Below are 23,967 nucleotides of genomic sequence, written 5' to 3' on the forward strand. Positions count from 1 at the left end.
AATTATAATGTACTTACATTATATATAGAACTCTCCATTTGTTTCCGAAAATGGAATTAAAAGTAACTTACACAATATGTACTGTTCATCCCATTTTCTAATTTGTCAACACAAGGCGAATATTAATAAAAAAATGTATTAAAAAAATATTTGTACTGAATAAATAATAGTTTTACGTACTGTATTTTAGCACTAAGACTACTGTGCAATGCTGCTGGCTGCAGCGCTCGCAGTGTATATTGGAACGTGCCCTTAATCGTCTGTCTATGGTACAAATATAACATTCAATACCAACATAATAAACGAAAACATAACCTAAAACTCAATAAATTAACTAAGGTTTATGCATTATTATTGTAAACAATTACTTGAATTTTCTGACATTATATAAAACATTTATAATAGTTAGCCCATAAATATTTATATGACACAATAATATTACTTTTTTGAGCTGATACTTTGACATTTATTTTCGCGGTCGCCTAACGTTGTATCTTTCATTGGACCGTACACCGTACTGAATCCTGTTGACGTTTACACTTTGGCTTAAAATATATTTAAGAGGGATTCAATCAATTTCTTATGAGTATCGCAGAAGATATAGCGTAGGTAAGTCGCCTAAAATAAGCATTATCTTCTTATATTACTGCGCAGAGACAGTAAAGCACTTCCGTTGTAACAGGAAAAGGAAGTGTATTTTATGGCGGCCGTAGCATGGTTAGGTACGAGCTTGACAAACTGACATCCATATCCTCATATCCTGTTAAATTTCGATCAATATTATTGAAATTTGAAAAGCGCGAACGGAAGAATGTTCAACAAATATTCGCATGCTGATGGAACGGCCTTTTAGTATACAACATATTTGACATTTAATACATACATAAAACCTACTTAACAAAAGCAGATACTTGTTTCTGAACTATTTTTAATTATTTCTACTGCTACTTGGTCAAACAACAAAATAGTTAGTCAACCTAGACTATTTGTTGTTGGCAGTTTTGACAATGATGTTCAGATGCCTCTCACATTTATAAGTTAGTAGATCTAGATGTATAGATTAACAATAAAATTGTCATAAGTTAGTGATAGTGAAGTAGTAACATGTATGTTACACTTCTAAGACAAAATATAGTCTGTCCAATCAACAAGTTTGCATTTTCAGTAATGCCCATATTATAGCAGTCTTTTACTTTCTGTAACTGCTGTAAATGCAAACAGTAAATAAATAAACCCATGTAGTAAGCAGTAATTATATAATAAAAATATTTCCAGATGTGCCACAATGACCTCAGACCTATGTGCAGATGATGTGGTTGTACGCATTACAACTCCGCAGATAATTACAGTGAGTTTATTTTTACTTCATTTATGAAACTTATAATGATTTAAACTACCTAATAATTTAAATATGTACTTCTTTTATTTATTTTTTTATGATTGATATTTAATTATTGAAGGACTTGTCGACTTACATTAAAGTCGCTCAGAGGCCCTTATACTTTCCCTTTTACTTCCTCCAACTGTATGCTGAGAGAATGCTCTCATGTATACCAAAAACTCCTTACAAATCTACTTTTATTTATCATACAAGTCAAATGTTAAGTCAATAGTAACACTTGACTGGCTCACAATACTATTGTTGAGACGGGTCTGCATTGCCAACCGATACTGAACTTGAGTGGTGATTAATGATCATTTGCTCATTCCTTGTCCTTGAGAAGAGGCCTTTGCTCAGCATTGGGCTATTAAGGGCCAACCTATGATGATGATGATGATGAACTAATGGCATCATCGTTTCACAGAAACTTGTTTGTTATAGGTATTACACTCATTAATTACATTGGTCAACAAAAAAATTTTTTTTTCTGTTTCTGTTATCTAGTCACTAATGTATATTTTCTGATTTTCTATTTTGAAAAATTTCCAAAAGCACCATCATAAAAAAAAGTTTGCTTTTGTACATTATTTAAAGTAAAAAAAAAAATATTTTGTCTTACCTTTAAAATGTTAGAGCCGTAAGGAAGAGGGAAACATATAGCGGGTAGTAACAAGTATTTTGTCACGGTAGTGTGTGAGCGTTGTGCCTGAGGTCTAAAAATGGCGCCAAAAAAATTTAAATAACGTAGAATCTTTTTGTTTCATTGACAAATTTATTTAAGTAAAAGCTAAATAATTTAATACGTTCATTAATATAAAATTGTGTGAAGCTTATAAAACCTATTTTAAAATACCAATACACAGTCAATATAAGATAATATGAGCACCTTGGTAGGTACCTCATTTCTCATTTACCACTTTGAAGTTAAGAAGATACTTAACATTTCTATGGATTTTTACATATATTAATTTTTATACATATTTAAAATGTGTGTAATAAATGTATCATTTGCTAGCGATCATTACCTATGCTAGCGCGGGGAATAATGAAGTATGATGTTCACAGTGCCAAGAATATGGAGCCGGATACGGTACCGGATACGAATACGGATATGCAATTATTTTGGATTATCACAGACAGGACGAACAGACAGACAAACATGTTACTGATTGCATTTTTGGCATCAGTACCTATAGGTCACTGATCACCCCCTGATAGTTATTTTTCAAATATATTTCATGTACAGATTTGACCTCTCTACAGATTTATTATAAGTATAGATTTATTACAGAAAAATATTATATTATTATATTATGCTTTATAAAAGAGGCATTCGACTAAATAAAAAAGTGGAAAGGAAAACAATTATTCTAACAAGCCTCAACAGAATGGGTTAGGAATTTATTCAATCAGCTTGATAGGTATTATAAAATTTTCAGATGTCGGTAATGTAGCGCTAGGCCTGTGGCTAGGTCCTGTTTGTCCAATCTCTAGAGACAACTTGAGACGACCATGTAAGTCCCCAGGACTCCTGTTCGTAGCAGGACTAGGAATAGGGTAGTTTTTAGTTCCGACAAAAAAATTACTTAACAAATTATTACGCAGTGTTCCTTGTCAGACGTCGATGTTTTCGTATTAGACATTATGACGTGGCTTGGGACTATAAATGCGAAATGGTAATTCTATTGAAATATTGTGTTTTTGGAGTTCCCATTATGGGATGGATGTACGTCTGTATAAAATGTATACACGAAGAATGCATCAGTCGCAGACCCTGGTGGCCGGCGGATCCGGGGGCGCGGGGGCGCGCGTGGCGGCCTCCTCCGCCGCCGTGGAGCTCGGCCGCCGCCTGCTGGTGGCCGCGCGCGCCGGGGACACGCAGCTCGTGCTCGACCTCATGGCCAAGGGCGCGCCCTTCACCACCGACTGGGTAAGTGCTAGAAGCGGGTTCCCTCGTGGCTCTAGCTCTCCCCCCCCGACCGGTCGCTACAAATGGCGTGCTACAGCTGGGCACGTCGGCGCTGCACCTGGCGGCGGGCGGCGCGCACGCGGGCACGTGCGCCGTGCTGCTGCGCGCCGGCGTGTCGCGCGACGCGCGCAGCAAGGTGGAGCGCACGCCGCTGCACCTGGCGGCGGGCGCGGGCCACGCCGCCGTGGCGCGCCTGCTGCTGGACGCGGGCGCGGCCGTGGACGCGCGCGACATGCTGCGCATGACGCCGCTGCACTGGGCGGTGCAGAACGGCCACGCGGCGGCCGCGGCCGAGCTGCTGCGCGCGGGCGCGGACCCCACGCTGCGCAACAAGTTCCGCAAGTCCCCGCTGGAGCTGGCGCGGCGCCTGCGGCGCGCGGACCTGGTGCGCCTGCTGGAGGACGCGCTGCGCCAGCGCGAGGCGGCGCGCTCGGTGTCGGCGCTAGTGGACGGTAATGTTGCTTCAGATATGTTCCACTCTACTATACGTGTCTACGTGAGAGGGCCAGCCCTCTCCTGCCTTGTATAAAATTATTAGTCACTCGAAAAGTTTCTATATCACGTCGAAGGAAACATTTCGACGATATCCGATCGTACGTGTGCATCTATGCGAGTGGATCGATTTGCCACTCGACTCGATAACTTACGTAATCGGTTTTGCAAAAGTTACAAAGAGTGATAAGTATTGAATGTTTGTTACAGAACAAATGGCAGAAGTGTCCACCGCAGAACCTGAGATAGAAACATTCGATGCGGTACAAAGTAAGTCACACTAAAGATTTTCACTCGATAACTGTAGCATAGCCACGGAAATTCGATGGGATCTGATCACAGAATAAATATACCTATATTCTTTAATTTTTAACCCTTTACGATATTTTAGGAATTCAGGAAATGAAACAACCGAGGCCAAAGCAGAACGATAAGACAATAAAGGAAGAATCAAAAATTGAGGTAAGTACATACTTATTCATATTAATATTTATTTATTGTTTGTATATATATATAATACGGCGCAATAATGACGCTCGATGGCGTGGCAGGATGCGGGCGACGGCTCGGACGGCGGGGGCGCGGGCGGCGGCGGGGGCGCGGGCGGGGGCGCGGAGGGCGCGGGCGAGCTGCTGCGGCGGCACGGCATCACGCTGCTGCCGGCCGACCCCGGCGGCACCGTGCTGTCCGCGCTGCAGTGCGGACGGACCGTCGTGCTCTCCGGTACTGCGTGCACTGCGTGCACTGGCTGCCACCGCCAGGCACTACGTTCCTGGCTCGTGACGCGCCCGCTTTGTTTGCAGACGCCGGCAAATTGATGTTAAAGGAGAGCAGCGAGAGCCCGTCGCCGGCCGCCAGCAAGGCGGGCTCGGTGTCGACGCAGCCGAAGGGCGTGGTACTGACGGCCACGCCGGTGAAATCGCCTCCGAAGCCTGGTGTGAAGATTTTCACTCTAAACAACAAACTCCTCGCGGTGCCCAAGGACAACAAGATACCCGTTAAAAAGATTATTAACCCGCAAGACATGCAGGTTGTTTATACTTATACAATGATATATTATGATGATGTTGAGGATTATTCTTATTGACTGTTATTTGACTTGTATAGCTGCTAGTGTTATTGAGACGTATCGTATTGATTGTTATTGAAATGTCAACATACAACCACACAGAAATTGGGCCAAATTCTGAAGTCAGTTCTTTTCTTATGGTAAACGAGTAGACGGATCACCTAATAGTAAGCAATCACCGCCGCCCATAGACACCCGCAACACCAGAGGCGTTACAAGTACTTTGCCGGCCTTTTGGGGGTTAGAAATTTAAGGGTTATTGGGGAAATCAGTGATTGAAAAGATAAAGAAGGTAAGTAATTGGGCCTCCGGAAACCTCGCATAACGAAACACAACACAAGCGTTGTTTCACGTCGGTGTTCTGTGAGGCCGTGGTATCACTCAGATTGAGGCGGCCCGTTCATGCCGAAGCATGGCTCTCCCACAGCATTCACGAGGTCGGTGAGGCCAGGCGTATGCGCGGGCGATAACTTCGGCCGATTGTATTGACCTAGCGCCGCCTGAACCGCGCGCTGTATCGCTGTATCGCTAGTTGGACGCGGACACACCCGTTGCCAGTGTACGTGTGACAGGCCGCGCGCCATCTTAGTGCGAACGGTACTTACACCGCACCCGCATGTTGCACGTAACACTTGCACGTCGTGTAACGTGCCGGATGTTTGGTGGCCGCGCTAGTTAACGTGTACTGGCACTAAAGTATTACTTTGGTTACATGACTAGGTACACTGTACTACAGTGTTCGTATTTCTACGCCTACGGCCCTATCCTTCACTCACAACTACTTTTGTGGTTGCAAGTATTGATTCAAAACACTATGTTATCATCGAAGCCAAGGTATAAGATAAGAACCTAATTGATCACATACGTACCTATAAGGCTACACTGCGCGCCACGCTTGTATAAGTAATTAGTATATACTTTGATTTTTTTAGGTGAAATTCGTTCAATTGCCTCCCGACGCAAAGTTAATGTCTCCTTCGAAAATAGTACCAATGAAGGCAAAGAGCAGGATGGCAGTGCGGCAGGGCGCGGCGGGCGTGACGTCACCGGCCGCGCGGCCCGCCGTCAAGATCATCATGAACAAGTCCAACTTCCACCGACTGCTCGCCACCGCCGGAGCCACGCAGGTCAGCCATACTCTTACTGTTACTGCTACTGTTACATGTAGCTACCAGCCCGGACTCCGACGCGTTATCGATAGAGGGATGCCGCTCGGACGCAGTTAGCTGATGATTATGATTCATCGGGTAGCTACTGGCCCGGAAATGTAGATGTCTGTAAAAATACATATAGCTCGGGTAGCTACTGGCCCGGACTCCGATGCGTTACTTATTACGTTACTACGTCATTCGGTTATTAAATAGATTAGTGAACTATAGACGCATTATTCTCCGATGCGTTACTGTTACTGTTACATATAGCTCGGGTAGTACTGGCCCGGACGATGCGTTACTGCTACTGTTACATGTAGCTCGGGTAACTACTGGCCCGGACTCCGATGCGTTACTGTAACTGTTACATGTAGCTCGGGTAGCTACTGGCCCGGACTCCGATTGTTCTGTACTTAACCTCAAAACTTAAATAAAATTATCCCAAAAACTACAAGTTTCCGCATAAAAAGCCATTAGGTAGGATACAAAAAAAAAACAGAATTATCACGCCGCAAGTAACTTAAGCCAACCCGTGTTTTCGAACGTGAGAATAAAATTAGTCATTTGACGAAAGACAACAAGGTACAGAAATCCTTCATGGAGCTAAGTGTTAAATGTAATAATAATTGACCAATTATAAGTTAAAATACCAATAAAGGTTTAAAACTTATTTTAATCGTGGATTAGGCATACCTAGTACAAACTAACAGATTATCTGACAGATAAGAATGCTCGGCAGCATGTTGATCCGGCTCCACTGGACAATACTCAAATATAGACAGAAGGTTATACAAATTCCGATCTAGCTTTCGATACTCAATTCTTTCTGCGGCATCACATTTCATTATTATTGAAACAAGTGGATTCTTTTTTGTATAGAAACACTCTTTGGGATTGTCAGTTTGTATAATATGTGAGGAGCATGCTAGATCAAAGGGTCCCTCGGTATATTAACTCAGTAAGTTCTACCATCTGTGTTACGCGTTGCGATGTCTCTGCATTGTTCTCACATAGGTATGTACAATTACTGATTTAAAAAATGTGTCAGAGAGATTGTAAACATATATTTTCTAAAGGAGTAACGAATGGAGTTTCTTGCTCGTTCTTCTCCATTCGAAACTACACTTTGGAACGAGCACCTAGCTTCACTGACGGACAGACTGACAGACTATTATTTATTTCTTTCTTTGTTGACGTTTCAAAAGTACCTAAGTACATATATGGTTTAATTGGAATAAATGCTTTGACTTGACTTCACAGTCTTCATCATTTAACAACCAATTTTAACTTATTCACTGCGAGAAACAACATTTTCGCCAGCGCCCGCCATCTTCACAATGAACAAAGCGCTTGCAGCGCCTCTACCAGTAATAATAAATGTAACTATTTTACAATATGATCAAATACTTAATTGATGTGGCCAATACACATAAATACATTTCATGAAATGAGCAAACCTACGATAAGGCCACGACATATGCATTGAGATATACATACATACAGTATGGAGATCACTCATATGAATTAAACTACAAGTAGGTAGTACTTACTCGTCCATAGAAGCATAGTACCTACAACTAAATATTTCAACGAAAACCGGTTTATAAAATAAACAAAATAAATACTAATAATTAATCAAGTACTAAATTCAGTGTGAACAGCTCCATGTATATTGGCCACAGAAGAGCTGTAATGTCGTAAGTTGGAATGTTCTAGGAATGTGACGGACATGCGGCGCGGATGTTGTAATGCTGTATTTGGAAAGAGTGTTCAAATTGGCTCAAAGAGAATAAGGCATCTTTTGCCTTACCTACTATATTGTCAGGTTTATTAATATGTAGTTTAAAATAAGTCATAAGATCGTTTTTCCATATACGGTATACATATGTATACTATAGTAACCTAACCAAATAAGGCCTATGCCCCAATAAAGCCTATTTTGAAAATTTCCCTCTTCCCGATGTCAAATGGTCGCCAAAGTTTGTAGAAGTGTGCATGCACATTACTTAACTAATTTGAGCACAGCAAGCAACCCGTGCCGCAATTATGTTGGAACCTACAGACGAAAACAATCACGACGTGGAGTGCACTTTAGTTTTTATAAAATTCGAGTAGCGTAAACTGTTAGTATTTTTATATTTATCAGTACACGACGTGCCGTGTTTTGTCTGTATGACAATTATACATTTAGCCATCTCCTCACATTAGTGAAATAGCTATAATATCGGTGTATTTCATATAATCGTTGTTTTGTTTACCTATGTGCCATGCCCTAATAAAGCCTACAAAAAAAACGTGTAGGCCTTATTACGGCATAGTTGTTTTTCAGTAATTACATAGAAAACGGATCACCAGCTTCTGTCAAAAAGAAAGCCAATGGATTTTGCAAAAGATGGAAAACGCTGTTAAAATGGTAGAAAGGGGTAAACGGGGTGAATAGATACAGAAAAGGGGTGAATGGATATCGGGAAATTCTTCATAGTATCTATTCACCCTTCGAATTTTATGCACCCTGTTTTACCCGGTAGGCAAAGAAGTACGCATCATCTAAAGAGTGGTTTCCACTACACGAAAGCTAGGTCGGTCGCTAAATTGGCTACAGAACAAGAAGTTATTCTCATTCGTTTGACTGATGCTGGGGTACCGATGACTTCAAAGATGTTACTTGGTATTACATGATGAGAAACTCGTTTAGCCTGATGTATAATGACCAAAATTAATTAATAAGATCTCATTACATTTATTATAAGCATTGACAAAGTTTTGTTATAATTGAAAAGTTGAATACTTACTAGTTTTTATTGAGGCCTTATTAAGACATAGGGTTCCCAATAAGGCCAAAGTGACACTTTAGTTATTTGTGTTTACAAAATTGTAATTTTTGTTTCTAAAGCCATTTTGATTCCATTATTACAAAGTTTAATAAATAAATATAAGATTTTGAAATTATCAGCCCATTGTCATTTTAAACCTACGAGCTAGGCGGTAATAAAAATAAGGTAGGCCTTATTTGGTTAGCTTACCTTACTTAAGTAAGTCAATATTCAGTTTTTTTTTTATTCTTATGCCACGAAAATTCCCATTGCCAAAGGCATAAGTACTGCAGAGGGTAGGTAATAGACACTGCCATACAATAGCAATTAGCAGGAGGCAGCAAATGCTACAGAAGCCCCCCTGTATTGGGAGTCCCCGCGCCTGTGCCCAAATCAACAAAAAAATCGATTTCAAAAACCTTTACAAAAAGCTTTTTTGTAAACTTTCTGGTTTATTTACATCCAACATAGGCAATGTAACTCAAGGGCCGCGGGCCCCTATTCACATTTGCTACGGGCCCCGCGTCGGCCTTATCCGGCACTGGTAATAGAACATGAAAAAGACAAAGACGTCAAAGGCATCGTCCTACAGATCGGTATTTAAACATACGTACTTTACATACTCATAATATTATTGCATAGAGCAACGCGGATCTCGTACCGAGGTCACTACGAGGTCCGCGTTGCTCTATGTATTATTAAGTACCTATATTATGTAAAATTAACCGACGAGGCCCAAATACTGAAATGCTACTCAATTTTAAGTTGTACATACTTAATAATTAATAGAGATAGAACTATTCTTGAGAGCGTCTTAAAATTGAGTGGCGTTTGGGTATTTAACCATAAGTGGCGGAGTCACCTTTTTGGGTTGATTAAAAAGATATTTCTACATAATTGTAGGTGTCCACAAACGCAGCGACGGTCGCGGATAGCGAGTTAGTAGAAGGCGAGGAAGAACTGGCGCTGACAGAGGACATGTCGTCCGCCGACACCGACAGCCCCGCCGCACTCCGCGCGCAACTCGCCGCCGCAACCCGCGCCCTCGCCGCCGCACGACGCGACCTGCGCCACGCCCGCGCCCGCCTGGCACACTACGAGCGCCTGCACGCCCTCTAGTGCCTGGCGCCGCCCGCGCCCGCCTGGCACACTACGAGCGCCTGCACGCCCTCTAGTGCCTGGCGCCGCCCGCGCCCGCCTGGCACACTACGAGCGCCTGCACGCCCTCTAGTGCCTGGCGCCGCCCGCGCCCGCCTGGCACACTACGAGCGCCTGCACGCCCTCTAGTGCCTGGCGCCGCCCGCGCCCGCCTGGCACACTACGAGCGCCTGCACGCCCTCTAGTGCCTGGCGCCGCCCATTTTTTGAAAGTTCTCAGTTAAATGTGGGACATTCAACTATACCGGGTGTATTTGACAGCCCTCTACAAAGACTAGTTGTAAAGGAAACTGGCGGGTTTATAAAGAAAAACCGGCCAAGTGCGAGTCGGACTCGCTCATGAAGGGTTCCGTAACAGCAAGTAGATGACATAATATAAAAGTTATAAAATAACTTGGTTTTACATAGTGTTTGTATGAACGACAATATTTGCGGTTTTTGAAAATGTTTTATTTCTTAAAAACTAATAATGATATCTGGTTCAAACCAATTTTCGTTGTTAGTTTCTATTGAAATCTACAGCATATATTTTTTTTAGTTTTCTCACTCTCTTATTTTAAAAGTTAGAGGGGGGACACTCATTTTTCCACTTTGGAAGCGTCTAACTTTCAAACGGTTGATTTTGACGAAAAATGGTTTTAGGAACCTTAATATCTTTTTTAAAGACCTATCCATAGACACCCATCACGGCTATGTCAGCTGAAAAAAAAATTTTTTTGAATCAGTTCCATGTATGGAGTGCCTTTATTTTTTTAATTTAATAATTTTTATTCAAAATTCGAATAGCGGTTACTGAAATACATCAATCTACAAAGTTTCAACTATATAGGCCCAACAGTTTCGGAAATAAATGGCTGTGACATACGGACGGACGGACGGACGGACGGACGGACGGACGGACGGACGGACAGACAGACATGACGAATCTATAAGGGTTCCGTTTTTTGCCATTTGGCTACGGAACCCTAAAAATGGCCTGTATTATGATGATAATATGAGTACTTTTTTCAAGAACTTGAGGTAATTACCATTGGACACAGAAATGAAGTTATACTTTGTTTTCATGAAAAACCTTGAATTGAATCAGATTGAATTGCAGTAGAAGAGAAAAATAATAAGTCATCTATACTAATATTATAAAGAGGAAAGATTTCATTTTTGTATGTTTGAAAAGGCTCTTTCGGTATTTCTTCTCAGAGTAGTCCGTTAGGAAATGCAGACCTCATCTAGATGACTTTTTATAATTTTTGACGTAAACAAAAAAACACGAGGGTAACTTATTATCCTTTTGGGTTAGATTACCATTGCATGCCTCACCGATTGGAATAATAACAATCATGAATTTAATATCTACCAACACGTACATAACATTCGTTGATATTGTTGATGAAATAAAAATAATATAGTGCATCAGTGTTGCGATATATTATTAATAATAATTACCTATAGTTCTAATACGTTATTAAACAATGAATACCTGATACATAATATCAGTAAATAAGGATCTACACGTAGGTATTGAATAACATTTTAGGTAATTCGTAAATCAATTTGTGAGATGTATCGATTCAATAAATTAGAAAATAGGAGATTGGTTGTATTTTATATTAGTGCCATTAACAGAAACTAAGAACAATAGACTTGTTTGACCAACGCTATACGACTTCAGGCCAAAACCCGCCAGTCTCCTTCCAGTTGTGCGCGGAATGTTGTACGCCGTAATGTTATATTAACATTACTATACATACCTATTTCTAATGAAATGGGAGGAACTAAAACAACTTTTCAGTCTAAACTCTTCAGGGTTTACTGAATGTTGCTGTATATTTAATATCTGAAAACGTTATTGCCTATTACATTGTGTATAATAAAAGTTTACGTGTGAATATTGTAAAGTAAACCAAATAAAAGATGTATATAAAAAAGATTTTGTGATAAATAAATATGATTAAGCAAATAAAGGTTTTCAATGTCTTTAGTTTAACGTCAAGCCTTTTTATCCCCGAAGGGGTAGGCAGAGGAGCACATTATGACACGTAATGCCACTGTACAATGAACACTCGCTTTTCACCATTTATGTTGTAAGTCCCATGTAATAGGGAGTGAGCCTATTGCTATACAGTGGCCACATTTTCAGACTCCATGCTACTAGTGAGAATTTTTCGAAAAACAAGATAAAGGGCCAGTATCAAAGGAAATAAAGGTATTATTGAAAACGTGTTTATTAATGACGAAGCGTGGCTAGACGTCCCGGCGGCCGCGCGCCTGCAGGACGTCCCGGAACTGGGCGAGGATGGCGTTCTCTCGCTTGGCGCGCTCCTCCTTGCTGAAGGCGGCGAGCGCGCGCTTCTCGTCGGCCGAGTAGATCTGGTTCTCCTTGCGGATGCGCACAGCTTCCATGCGCCGGTGTCTGCACACATCGTTTGCGGGTTATTCATTTCGGTTCTACTAAACTCACTATCGACGAATGGACGGATCGAAAATAATTACGTGGACACAAAAGTTAATAATGTTGCATGTCGGTTATTCAGATGTCGACTACAAGGTTCCTTGCCGTCATGCTGGTGCTATAGAAATCCAATATTCATTCATTTGGAGTCTGACACCAGACTCCACACCTGCGCTCTGTCATTAAGGGCCAATCGACACAGAATAAGCCAGAAACAAATTTTAGTCAGTTATTTCCTCCCCTCCGTTAATGTGAAGCTTTATAAACGTCTCTGCCGTGATTATACTACTCTGAAGTATTTCACAAAATGGAAGCTAACTAATAGAAGTGCTTGAATGTTTGATTGATATTAACTGAACACGATGTAATAATTATGATAATTATTAAATGAAAGTGATACCTGCTGCCACTCATAACATATCCAACAGACTCGTATGAAGCAATTTCATCAGAAGTAAGTCCAATCTCTCCTCTGCGCGGTATCCTCTTGCCTTCCGCGACGTAGGCAGCCATGGCTGCTCCCTCGCCAGGTAACAGCGCCCGTCCGAAGTCTTTGTGACCTAATGCAGGTCCCACCCGAGGTGTTGGGCCGAAGGCCTCCGTTGCCAGCTCTTCGTCACACTTTTTATGTGACTTTGATTCAGACTCTAATTCATGTTCCTCTGTAAATAAAAGTAGTTAATATAAATACCTACCTACTTAGAACTTTAAAAGAATAGTGTATGTATCCAGTCACACCACCACCACCATCTATTCTGTAACTTTTAATTCGTAAGGTCGAAGTGAACTCGATCGGTTCACCATGCAATTGGTTGTGAGTATAATCTAGCTAGACCAATGATGGGCAAGAACGCGATCGAGCTCACTTCGAAAGTTCGAATTGATAGTTACAGAATAGCCAGTACTGACATATTATATTTGCTAATCCAGTCATTAAAAACTAATTAACTATTATAGATATAACTTAGGGATCGGTCGCAAACAACAACCGATCTTATTTAACTCTCACTACAGGCAACTGTCAGAGTTAAATCAAGCTACTTCATCGTCAGACCCCTAATGGCAATCACAGTCCATCTAAACTTGTAAACTTCTCATCAGGACAAATTAATCAAGTCCAAAGTCCGGTCAATTTAGACATGAAAACAGTAATGAAAGAACAAAAATTCCGACAGAGCTGAATTTTGGTTCAGACCTTTATTTTCTATAAAGTTAAAAATTTAAAAGTCGCCCATCGATTCCATATGTGCTTCAAAAGTTATTCGAGGTCATCAACATTTTAGTTTTTTGAGTTTTTCTTAAAAGTAATTTATCAAAAAACTAACAGACAAATTTGTAGATCTCCCTACAAAATGGTCCTTATAAGTTTCTATAAGTTTACCCTAAGATAGATCTTGTCATCACTTTTCCATCTGGTCTAACTTTCAAACGATTGATTTTGACGAAAAGTGGTTTTAGAAACCTTAATGTCTTTTTTAAAGACCTATCCATAAAATCAGGATATTTAAAAAAAAAATTTTTTTGAATCAGTTCCATGCTGAGATACTTTTTAAATTTTATTTTAAGTCATTGATGTAATGTAACCATCTTACAAAGTTTCAACTATGTAGGCCTTACAGTGCTGCCCAACAGGCTGTGACATACGGCCATAAGATAGACTGCCTCTTTTCGAAAACTCTTTTTCTTTTCATTACAAGGAATATATTTTTTTCTAAATGTATGTTAATTTCACTGGCCCTTGTGCTTGTTTGCAAGCCTAAATAAGAAAAAAATATATACATGAAACTTACTTCCTTTTTCAACCCACACCTCCTCTTCACTGCTAGAACTTGAGTCACTGCTACTTTTTTCTACTTTCTTTTTCTTAGCTTTTTTCCTTGCTTTCTTTACTTTTTTTAATTTTTTCTTTAATTTTTTAAGTTTCTCTTTAGTGTCTTTGTTCTTAGACTTTTTATTCTTTTTCTTTTCTTTACTGCTCCCTGAGACTTCAGGTTGTGTCTGCTCTTCTTCAGATCTGTTTGTACACAAACTTACATTACTTAACTCTGAACTGGACACTGATACACTTATCTATACTATCATTATAAAGTTTGTTAGAATGGGCTAATATCCGCAACAACTGTGTCTGGCTGGTGTGCAATAGGCTCAAACCTTATTACATGGACTTCATACACAACATCATTAGAAGGAGTTTTAAAAGCAATAATTAGCCAATAACCAAGAAAATAATAAATTAAAATAAGAAAAACTGTGTGTCTTATTAATTATATGCAGTTGCTAGCTATTCTCGTGCAGTTTTACCCGCTGCTCAGCTCCTTTTGATTAGTGTTGTTTTATAGCACCGGCTTTCCTCAAGAAATGGATTATCTTACACAAAATAATATTTTCAATTTTAACCAGTAGTTGCATTCAAAGAAAATAATGAAATTGTTTAACAAACTCTTCAGCTTTAAAATACTAGTACACAATTAATTAGTTAACCAGCATTGTTAGCCTTGTAGCAAGTTGATAAAATGTCGTTAATTGTAACAGAAAAACTGTCTCATTTACTGGTTGACTATTGGCACAATGTCTGGTCTATAGCAGGTACAATCTGGTCAAACTTAGGCACATGGCGAGTTTCCATTGGCATTTTCAGTAAATGGCAATATGCTCCATGAATTCATGATAAGCAAAGAATATATTATTATTTTTTATAACAATCAAATAGTAACAAGAAAATTACTTTCAAAATGTTGCTTAAAATTGGTTTGCAACTGTTGCATTCACCATACTAAACATGGGTTTAGTACACTTTCAAGGTGGGGTCTAAGCCCATAGTACTTACTCTGCTCTTAATGGTGATTTGCCCCACACAGAAGACACTCCAATTTGACCGATCCTTTCCCTTTCTTCTCTTCTAGCATCAAAGAATTCTTCCTCTTGTGGCTTATATCGACCTCTGACTGAAGAACCACCTCCTCCTAGACCTGAAAAGATGTAAAAACTGCTAGGTAATTAATACACACTTTAACAAACACCAAGATATTTACTTTTAAAACTTAACAAATATTCATGCAACAGGTAGTTATACTAACCACCACCTAGCCCCCCTCCAGTGTAATCCTTGTAGGAACTGCGTCCTCTGTCATGTTCCCTTTCCCGAAAGGGTGGCCTGCTCTCATCATGATTTCTAGAGCGTGTGCGCTCATCATGGCGCTCATCTCTGCTGCTTCCGCCGTCTTTATTTTTTCCCCAGTAGCGGTGGTGGCCGACTCGCTCTTTACTGCTGTTGCGTCCATTTTGGTCTTTGCTACGATCACGACCACTTCTCTCCTTACTTTGGTCTCGACATTCACGACTCCGGTCATGACTTCGAAGCCTTTCACGACTACGCGTTCTATGACGACCGCGTTCATAGTCACCGCCCATCACTTTAATATTATTTATGGTTTGTTTATTCTCGTTAATTACTGATACTGATCTTAGAAATATTCGCACTTATGAGGTGAACTAAATTTCAATAAACCTATCGCTATGCAATATACCCATAACATACAAAATAAATAATGACATTGTAATAAAATTGTAAATGTCAAAATTGAACTTTGAAGTGACTGACAAAGTGTCAGAATTTTCTAACTATAGCAAAGGTGCATAGATTATACACTCATAGCAAATGTGTGAAACACATAAATCTTTTGTACCTGGTTGACCGAGCTTCGCTCCGTAGCGATTTTTGAAAATTATATTTGGTTCTTCTATTCATATGGCGTCATCAATAGATGACGTTAGTCGTCGGTTATGAAGAAAATTTATTAAATTTTAATTAGAAACCGAGCTTTTCTTGGACCTGGAAGCTAAATAAATCGATTTTTTGATCCGAAAACCCCTTATCTGTAACTTTCAAGAAAATTGACAAATAAAAGAAAAAACGAGCAATTCTTGTATATATACATATATACAAGAAGGTTAGATAGTAAAATAAAGGTCTATACCAAAAAATTTTTGTTATTTCAATATCGTATAATGATGGACTAAAAACCTTTGTTGAGGTTTCTATTAGCAGTTATTGTCGACTGCAATACTACTATCGACTACTGGCTTCTATCCTATAACGAGATGTAATATTGCTGTAAATTGAAAAAAAAAAGAACTGAGAAGAGACGAAAAAAATATATTGCGTTTATGGTTCTGTGACGCAATAACTGTCCGTATGACGTGATTGACGTGTGTTGGTTGTTTGATGTTTGTGTAGTGTTTGTTATGATAATGAGGAATTACGTCATAATAATATGCATTAGCAAGTTAAACAAGAGACGTCATTAATAATCGTAGTTTCTATGTGAACGCAAATATACTGTATTTTGATAATAAATAAATTATTTTATTTGATACTGCACTGAATTCCTGAGTACAATATTCTTCATTAGCATCAGCACAATAACAATAACGGGAGTGAAAATGAAGTTGTCTACGCCTAGATATACGTTTTGTTTATTTTTCCAAGTCATATTCATGCTTTGTGATCTTTTATTTAATTGTGTAAGCTTATTCCCCAGAAGCCGCGATGGATTACTTGTTCTATTCATGTAAGACCGATTTCATTGAATTTACATACTAAATAGGTACCTATGAATATAGGTAACTTTCCCAGAAACTTAATATATTTTTTTATCTTGTAGATTTCAAGACCTGTTCCTTGTACTCTCCATCACAACGATGTTAATGACATTCTTCTCAACTTATTTGTTTCAAGTAAGAAAAAATATGTATTACTTAGTACACATCTAATGTGGATTTAATTATAATATTGAGTCATGAGTGCCAAGCTCATAGCTCACGCACGAATTTCAGTATGTTTTTTATAACATTTTTGAGGCGAGAGTTAGAAAGGCCCACAAAATAAATACTTGTTGTTCAATAGTCAGACAAACTGTTTTGTATACCTACAGCAATGCACTAAAATAGTTCCGACTTGCAGGCGGGTCTGGTGGAAGTGCTGGTGCGGAAGTTCCGAGCGGCAGGGTCGGTGTGCGTGGCGTACATTATCGCCAGTGTCGCGCTGCACGCTGCATGGCTACTTGAGAAATGGGCTGAACCCGAGTCAGTGTCTACTCCTTTGCTGATTTGCTTGTTTACTCTACAGAGATGCTGTAAGTACAACAATACATAAACCTAGATGTTACGGTATGCCATCTTTAATGTATATCTCTAATGTAGGATGATATTATTTTTTAGTATCACCATGGTATTACTTCTTTTACAAGAGAGCAGCCCTGAGGGTTAGTGACCCTCGTTTCTATGAAGATATTGACTGGATCAATCAGCAATTGCAAGCGCACTAGAAATGAGGTTTCCCAGTGGGTGCAGACCGGTCTCGTAATATTGACAGAGTATTGATGTCTTAATGAAATGTTTTTAAAATATTCTTTTAGTATTGTAATGATTGTATGATATGTTATTTTATATTTTTGTTAAAGGTAGTTTGTAGTGTTTGGCTAGACTAGTCTTTTATGTCTACCGCATCTAACTTCAATCAATTATGATTTGCAAAAAGTTAGGATCATTATAATGATTGTTTGATAAAAATGAGGAGGTTCTCAATTCATTTGAATATTTTGTTTATGATGTTATTATATTAAAACTTGTATTGTCGTACCCTATCTATGTGAAATATGTTTAAAGTTCTGTAGTCTTGTACATCAGCAACACAAAGTTAGTCAACAAAGTCGATCTCGTTTGTATCTAGTCATGTAAAACTTAAGTTATATTACATTATAGGAGTTTAGGAATATATTAATAAATTATAACAACCATCATTTAATAGCGCCTTTGTTTTATTTATAACAATGTAACCAAGAATTGTATTGTGAATCTGATTGAAAAAGGGTAACCTATGGAGTTTCTTGCTCGTTCTTCTCCATAGGAATCTACACTTTGGAACTAGCAAATAGCTTCACTAGAGGACTGACCATAGAAATATAAAAAACTTCTTTCATATATCTATGGGACTGACCGACAGACAGACGCTATTAATATTACTATATTTGCTTTGACGTTCAAAAGTGCCTTCCTGGTCTATTTGAAATAAATAACTTTGACATTATATAATATTATAAACTTGCCGTTTCCTGTGAGTTTGTTCGCATAGGAGCTGATTATATGTGCAACAAACTTTCAACCAAAACACTAAACTTTCATCCAACTACAATTCTTCGCCTCAATGGACAAAAATTAAATGCATACTATTGGTTTTCAAGTATTAATATTAGTTATTTAGTTGCCTCGTTGGTCGAGTAGTCGATCGCGTTTCGGGCAAAGTGTAAGAGCTAGTTCAGACACGACGGGAACCGCGCGATTTCAGAATCGCATGGAAATCGCGCGTTATTAAGTAATCGTTCAGACATAACCGCGCGGTTAATCAAGCTGCTCGGTTACGGCAACCCAACCGCCAGGAAATAGAATCGCGCTGCTTCCGCGCGTTTCTATTACTATGGAGTCTTTACTTCGCGTTCAGTTGCGTTGTTGCGGATACCGCGCGGTTAGCACGTCACAGCTCGTGAGTTCTCAAATGAGTGAGGCCTCAAATGCGTTTCAGGTCTTGAAATATCTTGCCTGATCAGTTCAATTAGTTCATCAAAAGATTTTATTGACATTCTCAAATAGTAATTTTTTTATCATATTCTTAAATTGGGATATAACGTTACGAACTGGGGGCCAATTCTCGGTTTTAGAGATGGTGTTGAATTCGACAAAAAATTCTAATGACGTAATTTTATCGACAAAGGAGAATGGCAGGTTTGTATGGGAGTTTCGTACAGCAAAAAATTTTCGTGTTCCCGAATATTTTTAGGTTTAATTGGTAGTAAACATGATTGGAAAGCCCTATAAAAATTCTCAGATTTTTAGAAGTTGGGAGATAAGAGATATAGCCAGTTTTATGTTTGAGGTTAGGTTTGTCTATGGCCAATGGGAATATTCTGTAAATATGGATATTTTACAAGATTTTCATATTATTTATAAGGTAGAATAGTAGAATATACATATAATAGGTATGGACTAGTAGAAAAGCTTGTTGTTAATAATATCAAAAGCACAGGTCAATCGCCAAGGTTAAGCAACCCTTGCCGACTTTGGTGTGTGGATGGGTAACCATCATAGAAAGTCTCCTTCGTGTTTCGGAAGGAGAAAGAGTAGGAAGATAAGAAATGACTTATGGAACATTTATCTTGTAATAAAGTAAGCTACTATCATCATTGTCAAGAGTTTGTTTCGCGTTGGCGTTGTATTTCGTTGAGTGAGTGAGGTTACCGGAGGCGCAATTACCCCTTCCCTAACAACCCTTAAATTCCGAACCCCCAAAAGGCCGGCAAAGCACTTCTAACGCCTCAGGTGTACATGGGCGGCGGCGATTGCTTACCATCAGATGATCCGTCTGCTCGTTTACCAACTTATTGCATAAAAAAGGTTAATTGCTTAAGCTTAATTGTAGTACTTTAGTAAGTTTATTCAGTTTGAGAATATTTATCTATAGAAGGGTGTCTCATTACTACTGAGAGGTGGTCCCAACATTACCCTTTGTTCTTTATCACGTGTAAGCACTAAGCACATAAACATTGTTTAAATGAAAAAGAATATAGGAAGTTGATAAATTGACATGAGAATTTACCCATTCAGTAGGGTGCTTAAGGAGTGACCTATGTCCAGCAGCGGTCTACAATAGTTTGATAATGAATCATTATCAAACTATTGTATCATCATTATTAATGATTAAGTACTGATGAAGTTTTCAGTGTAGGTAAATAAAACAACTTAGTTTTTGTAGGAATTTCATTTACTTTATTTTCTTATAATTACTTGATTGGTTCTTACAATTACTTCATCCAAGAAAGGGGCAGTAATTGTCGGCTCATACCCTCATGGCAAGCATAACTCAAATACCAAAGAATGCTCATAACATGTGAGCAGCATCCCACTGTTCTTAAACCTACAATACAATTACAGCAAATACTTTTGATTGTGTCCCGGCTATTCATATTTGTTTCTGCAACTATGAAAACAAAATAAGTTCTAGGAGAAGAGTGGCAGGACTTTATTTTAGCTTGAAGCAACATAGACCATCTGGAACATAGAAGTTCAAATTGCATACTTGGCCCCAGCAAACTTCACAAACTTCATTAATGGAAGGTGTCTGTAAATAAATAACATTCATGTAATTCAAAATTAAGCATTTACATATGATAGATATAAATTGCGCAAAACATGACCAGGCTAGAGAATAAATCTCGACACACAATTATTGGTTTTTACCGAAGACCTATCCAAAAATACTAAATATATTTATTGTTCACTGGAGTAGAGAATGGAAAGCCCAGTATCCTTTTGTTGTTGTTAGTTCCAACATCATTAGTGTCTTACATTTAGCAACATAAAATTGTAATTGCTCTTTGGATTGCGTTTTAAGAAGCTAATTACTATAAATATGTTATTTCATATTATTATATACCTGCTGGTGCTCCAACAAACAAGCAGTGTTGTCGGGAGTAAGACTTTGACCACATGCAGCACACATCAGTTCAGAATTATCACTTTCCTGCTGATAAGGTTCAACGGGTTGAATATCTTCATTTGGTGAAGTATCCTTAGTTCTCACTCTTAACCAACACCGCACACAAGCTTTATCTTCAGGATGAAGCTAAAATAAATAATATAAATAAAGAAAAGCTTTCATTTAAACATACATGCTATTAGTGGAAAATATTTACATTGTTTTATTTCTTAGTTTATTTCAAATAAATAAAATACCGAATTGATAAAAGTTATAATATGTACATGTTCTTATTTATACCTGTTGTGGTTATATCTAAGTTGCAATTGTGTAAGCCGTTCTTTGTTCTTCTTCAATCAAAATTCTGCATTGCCTGATTCTTAGTATGGGTTGTCCATATACAACACAAACACTGATGGCCTATGTGTCTTCTCGGCATATTATCAGAGGAACATGAATGACTAGCTAGCTGCCAGCATTCATGGTAAACATGGTCATCTGGTGTAATCTAGAAATAATTAAATGATTTTGAGTATGGCTCACCATTAAACAAAATAATAGGTACTAATAAATTATAACAGTGTTATGCAAACCAATTAAGGCAAGTAAATAATACATGTTACCGATTACTTATGTGTTTATTTAGTGTGATATCACACGTAAAAGTTATTGAAGTTCGTAACTATGGCCCATTCGTACACACAATGTTATGTGGAAACTACTTACATCTCTAAGATATGTCCACAGACGATTAGTGTTGACGATATCTTCACCGTCATTTGATAAAGCGTGTCTTCTTCTTCGGGACAAGCGAACATTGCAATTGATGCATTGCAAACTCGTCATTTTCAATAAAACACGTAACACACAACACAATTAATAAAGCGTCCTTTCGCGAAAGTAGTATCAACAGATAGAGAACGGAGAAGCAGTTGCTCAACTCAACGTAAAAATGGCCAGATAATTGCTAAATTGTTTAGATGAAGTTACAAACTACAATCCAAAACAAAACAACGGCAAAAACTGGACAGACAGACTTTGAAAGATTAGGGATTTTACGAACCTGTCAATAAATAATTGCCATTACAAAAAAAAATACTGATGGCAAAAATAATTCCTATAAATATAAAGATTCTATGCATATATATGCATTAATTATATATTCTAAGGTATAACCTGTAATTGGTTAATTATATTTACTGTTATTTCTATTTCAAAATATTTATTTATCATTTCGAGCCTTCTGATATTTTATTAATGGCAACTAACTAAACATGTCTTCTACGTTTCGTTTCATTATATTACGTTTCGTTACTAAAATCTTTTAATTGATATATTTGCTAAACCCCAGCTTCTAAAAATATTATTTTTACAGAAAAATGAATGGCTTAGTTCCCTTAATAAGTGGCACAAATTTTATCAGGGAACACCAAAAAAAGTATGCTGTACGAATTCTGCCATTCTCCTTTACTAAGTTACTATTCTGGGGATTTCGAATTCGAAATTTGTCTATCGCTAACGTTAGAATTCATATCGAGTGCTTCCGAGCAGTAGAGACGTGATGTCAATTGTAGAGATACGTCATTTCTGAGTGAATTCGCTGAGTTTTGAATTGACAGACTATGTTTTATTTTCTTTCGTTTAAACCACTGAAAGATGAACGAGTTTATTAGCGTGTGCAACTGGCTAATACACGGCGACAAGAGCGCACTTATGGCGCCGTCGATATTGACGACTTGAGCGAAACAAAAGTCACTAAAAACTTCAGACTAAATAAAAATTTGATAAGAGTTCTAATAGAATAATAATAATAATCTAATAGATACTGGCTACAGTAATTAAGGATACCACGAATATAGACCTGAAAACGGAGGTAAATACTTGTCTGCTCCATAATTTCATTAGTCATGTCTGGTCAATAAACTAACCTTACCCACCAAAAATACTATGTAATTGCACAGGCACAACCTAAAATATCACCCACTGACCAAATTACTTATGTGTACCAAATTCGATCTATTCTTTGGTGTACAATGGAAAATAAAGAACTTTATCATTTTCCCTCCTCCTACGTAACATTTTGTTATAGGTACATATTATGGTCATATACACTTATCGTCACTCGACTCGACATTTTCGTGACATTTATTTCTATTTTGACTGAGAATACGGAATTCGACGTTTTTTGGTAGAGATAGAGAGATATTTTTGATAGATATAGAGATAGACTTACAATCGCGAACTCGAGATAAATGGCGAAAATCGAGAATTGGCCCCTGACCATGTACTAGTCGGTCACTTAATATTGGATGCATCCAAACCGCCTTTTTCTTTTCTTTTTTTTAAGAAGCAATCACAGTGATCACACTTCTGCGTCGACCTCAATTTTCAAACTGACGTTTTCCCCGCATAAAATCGCATAATAACCGGTGTTTAAATAGCATCACAATTTTGCGGTACCAAACCGCGCGGTTCCCGCATGTCAGAATTAGCCCTTACTAAGCTTTTTTTGGTTTTTCGAAAATTTCTCAGTAGTAGCACGGAGTCTGGAATTGTGCCCAGTATATGGCAATAGGCTCACCCCCCATTACATGGGATTGAAAACACAAATGGTGAAAAGTGGGTGTACATTGTAAAGCGGCATTACGTGCCGTAATGTGCACTTGTGCCTTTGTGCATTTTATCTTTTATTTATTTTTTATAAAAGGCGTAATGTTGCGTGCGTAATGTTTTTATTTAGCCCTGTGTAACTCAAAGTAGGTACGTGAGCCCATCGAAATAAGTCGTCGTCCGAATCCTGATTCTTCAAAATAAAAAAAAAATCACAAAATGTTAACGGCGTCATTATCATCAACCAAAAGTTAACAATTTTGCCGATTCAAAACTAAAATTGGGTTTAAATAAATTAAAATGTGACACTGCTCTCAACCAATCCAATAAAAATAAGGATGAAAAT

General features: G+C 38.4%; 4 protein-coding genes across 7 annotated transcripts; 2 read left to right on the forward strand and 2 right to left on the reverse strand.

The window, feature by feature from the left end:
* Positions 1–202: 202 nt before the first annotated feature.
* Positions 203–11,993, forward strand: LOC126912743 (uncharacterized). Of its 2 annotated transcripts, none has more exons than XM_050706457.1 (10): positions 203–609; positions 1,276–1,348; positions 3,147–3,311; positions 3,388–3,802; positions 4,053–4,112; positions 4,234–4,304; positions 4,394–4,565; positions 4,646–4,872; positions 5,844–6,038; positions 9,779–11,993. In XM_050706457.1, the coding sequence occupies exons 2-10, from the start codon at positions 1,286–1,288 to the stop codon at positions 9,992–9,994; spliced, it is 1,584 nt and encodes a 527-aa protein (XP_050562414.1). In that variant the 5' UTR covers positions 203–609; positions 1,276–1,285; the 3' UTR covers positions 9,995–11,993. The 2 variants fall into 2 exon arrangements, with proteins under 2 accessions (XP_050562414.1, XP_050562415.1); XM_050706458.1 differs by lacking the exon at positions 203–609 and adding an exon at positions 708–852.
* A 243-nt stretch (positions 11,994–12,236) lies between these two features.
* On the reverse strand, positions 12,237–16,061 carry LOC126912744 (NKAP family protein CG6066). Its single transcript, XM_050706459.1, has 5 exons — positions 15,559–16,061; positions 15,309–15,450; positions 14,272–14,495; positions 12,882–13,143; positions 12,237–12,442 (listed from the first exon to the last, which is right to left on the reverse strand). Exons 1-5 carry the CDS (start codon positions 15,890–15,892, stop codon positions 12,274–12,276), a joined length of 1,131 nt encoding a protein of 376 aa, XP_050562416.1. The 5' UTR covers positions 15,893–16,061; the 3' UTR covers positions 12,237–12,273.
* A 420-nt stretch (positions 16,062–16,481) lies between these two features.
* LOC126912745 (transmembrane protein 138-like) lies at positions 16,482–18,289 on the forward strand. The gene is made up of 4 exons (XM_050706460.1): positions 16,482–17,052; positions 17,146–17,218; positions 17,445–17,616; positions 17,702–18,289. The coding sequence occupies exons 1-4, from the start codon at positions 16,925–16,927 to the stop codon at positions 17,806–17,808; spliced, it is 480 nt and encodes a 159-aa protein (XP_050562417.1). The 5' UTR covers positions 16,482–16,924; the 3' UTR covers positions 17,809–18,289.
* A 2,082-nt stretch (positions 18,290–20,371) lies between these two features.
* On the reverse strand, positions 20,372–22,476 carry LOC126912746 (uncharacterized). Of its 3 annotated transcripts, XR_007707413.1 has the most exons (4): positions 21,738–22,476; positions 21,312–21,519; positions 20,970–21,158; positions 20,372–20,654 (listed from the first exon to the last, which is right to left on the reverse strand). XR_007707413.1 is itself a non-coding variant. In XM_050706462.1 (3 exons), exons 1-3 carry the CDS (start codon positions 21,855–21,857, stop codon positions 20,556–20,558), a joined length of 408 nt encoding a protein of 135 aa, XP_050562419.1. In that variant the 5' UTR covers positions 21,858–22,065; the 3' UTR covers positions 20,372–20,555. The 3 variants fall into 3 exon arrangements, 1 of the variants encoding a protein (XP_050562419.1); XR_007707412.1 differs by having other exon boundaries at positions 21,312–22,066; XM_050706462.1 differs by lacking the exon at positions 21,312–21,519 and having other exon boundaries at positions 21,738–22,065.
* Between the last annotated feature and the right edge of the window lie 1,491 nt (positions 22,477–23,967).

This window comes from Spodoptera frugiperda, chromosome 29 (genome assembly GCF_023101765.2).
Source record: "Spodoptera frugiperda isolate SF20-4 chromosome 29, AGI-APGP_CSIRO_Sfru_2.0, whole genome shotgun sequence".
NCBI classification, from domain to species: domain Eukaryota; kingdom Metazoa; phylum Arthropoda; class Insecta; order Lepidoptera; family Noctuidae; genus Spodoptera; species Spodoptera frugiperda.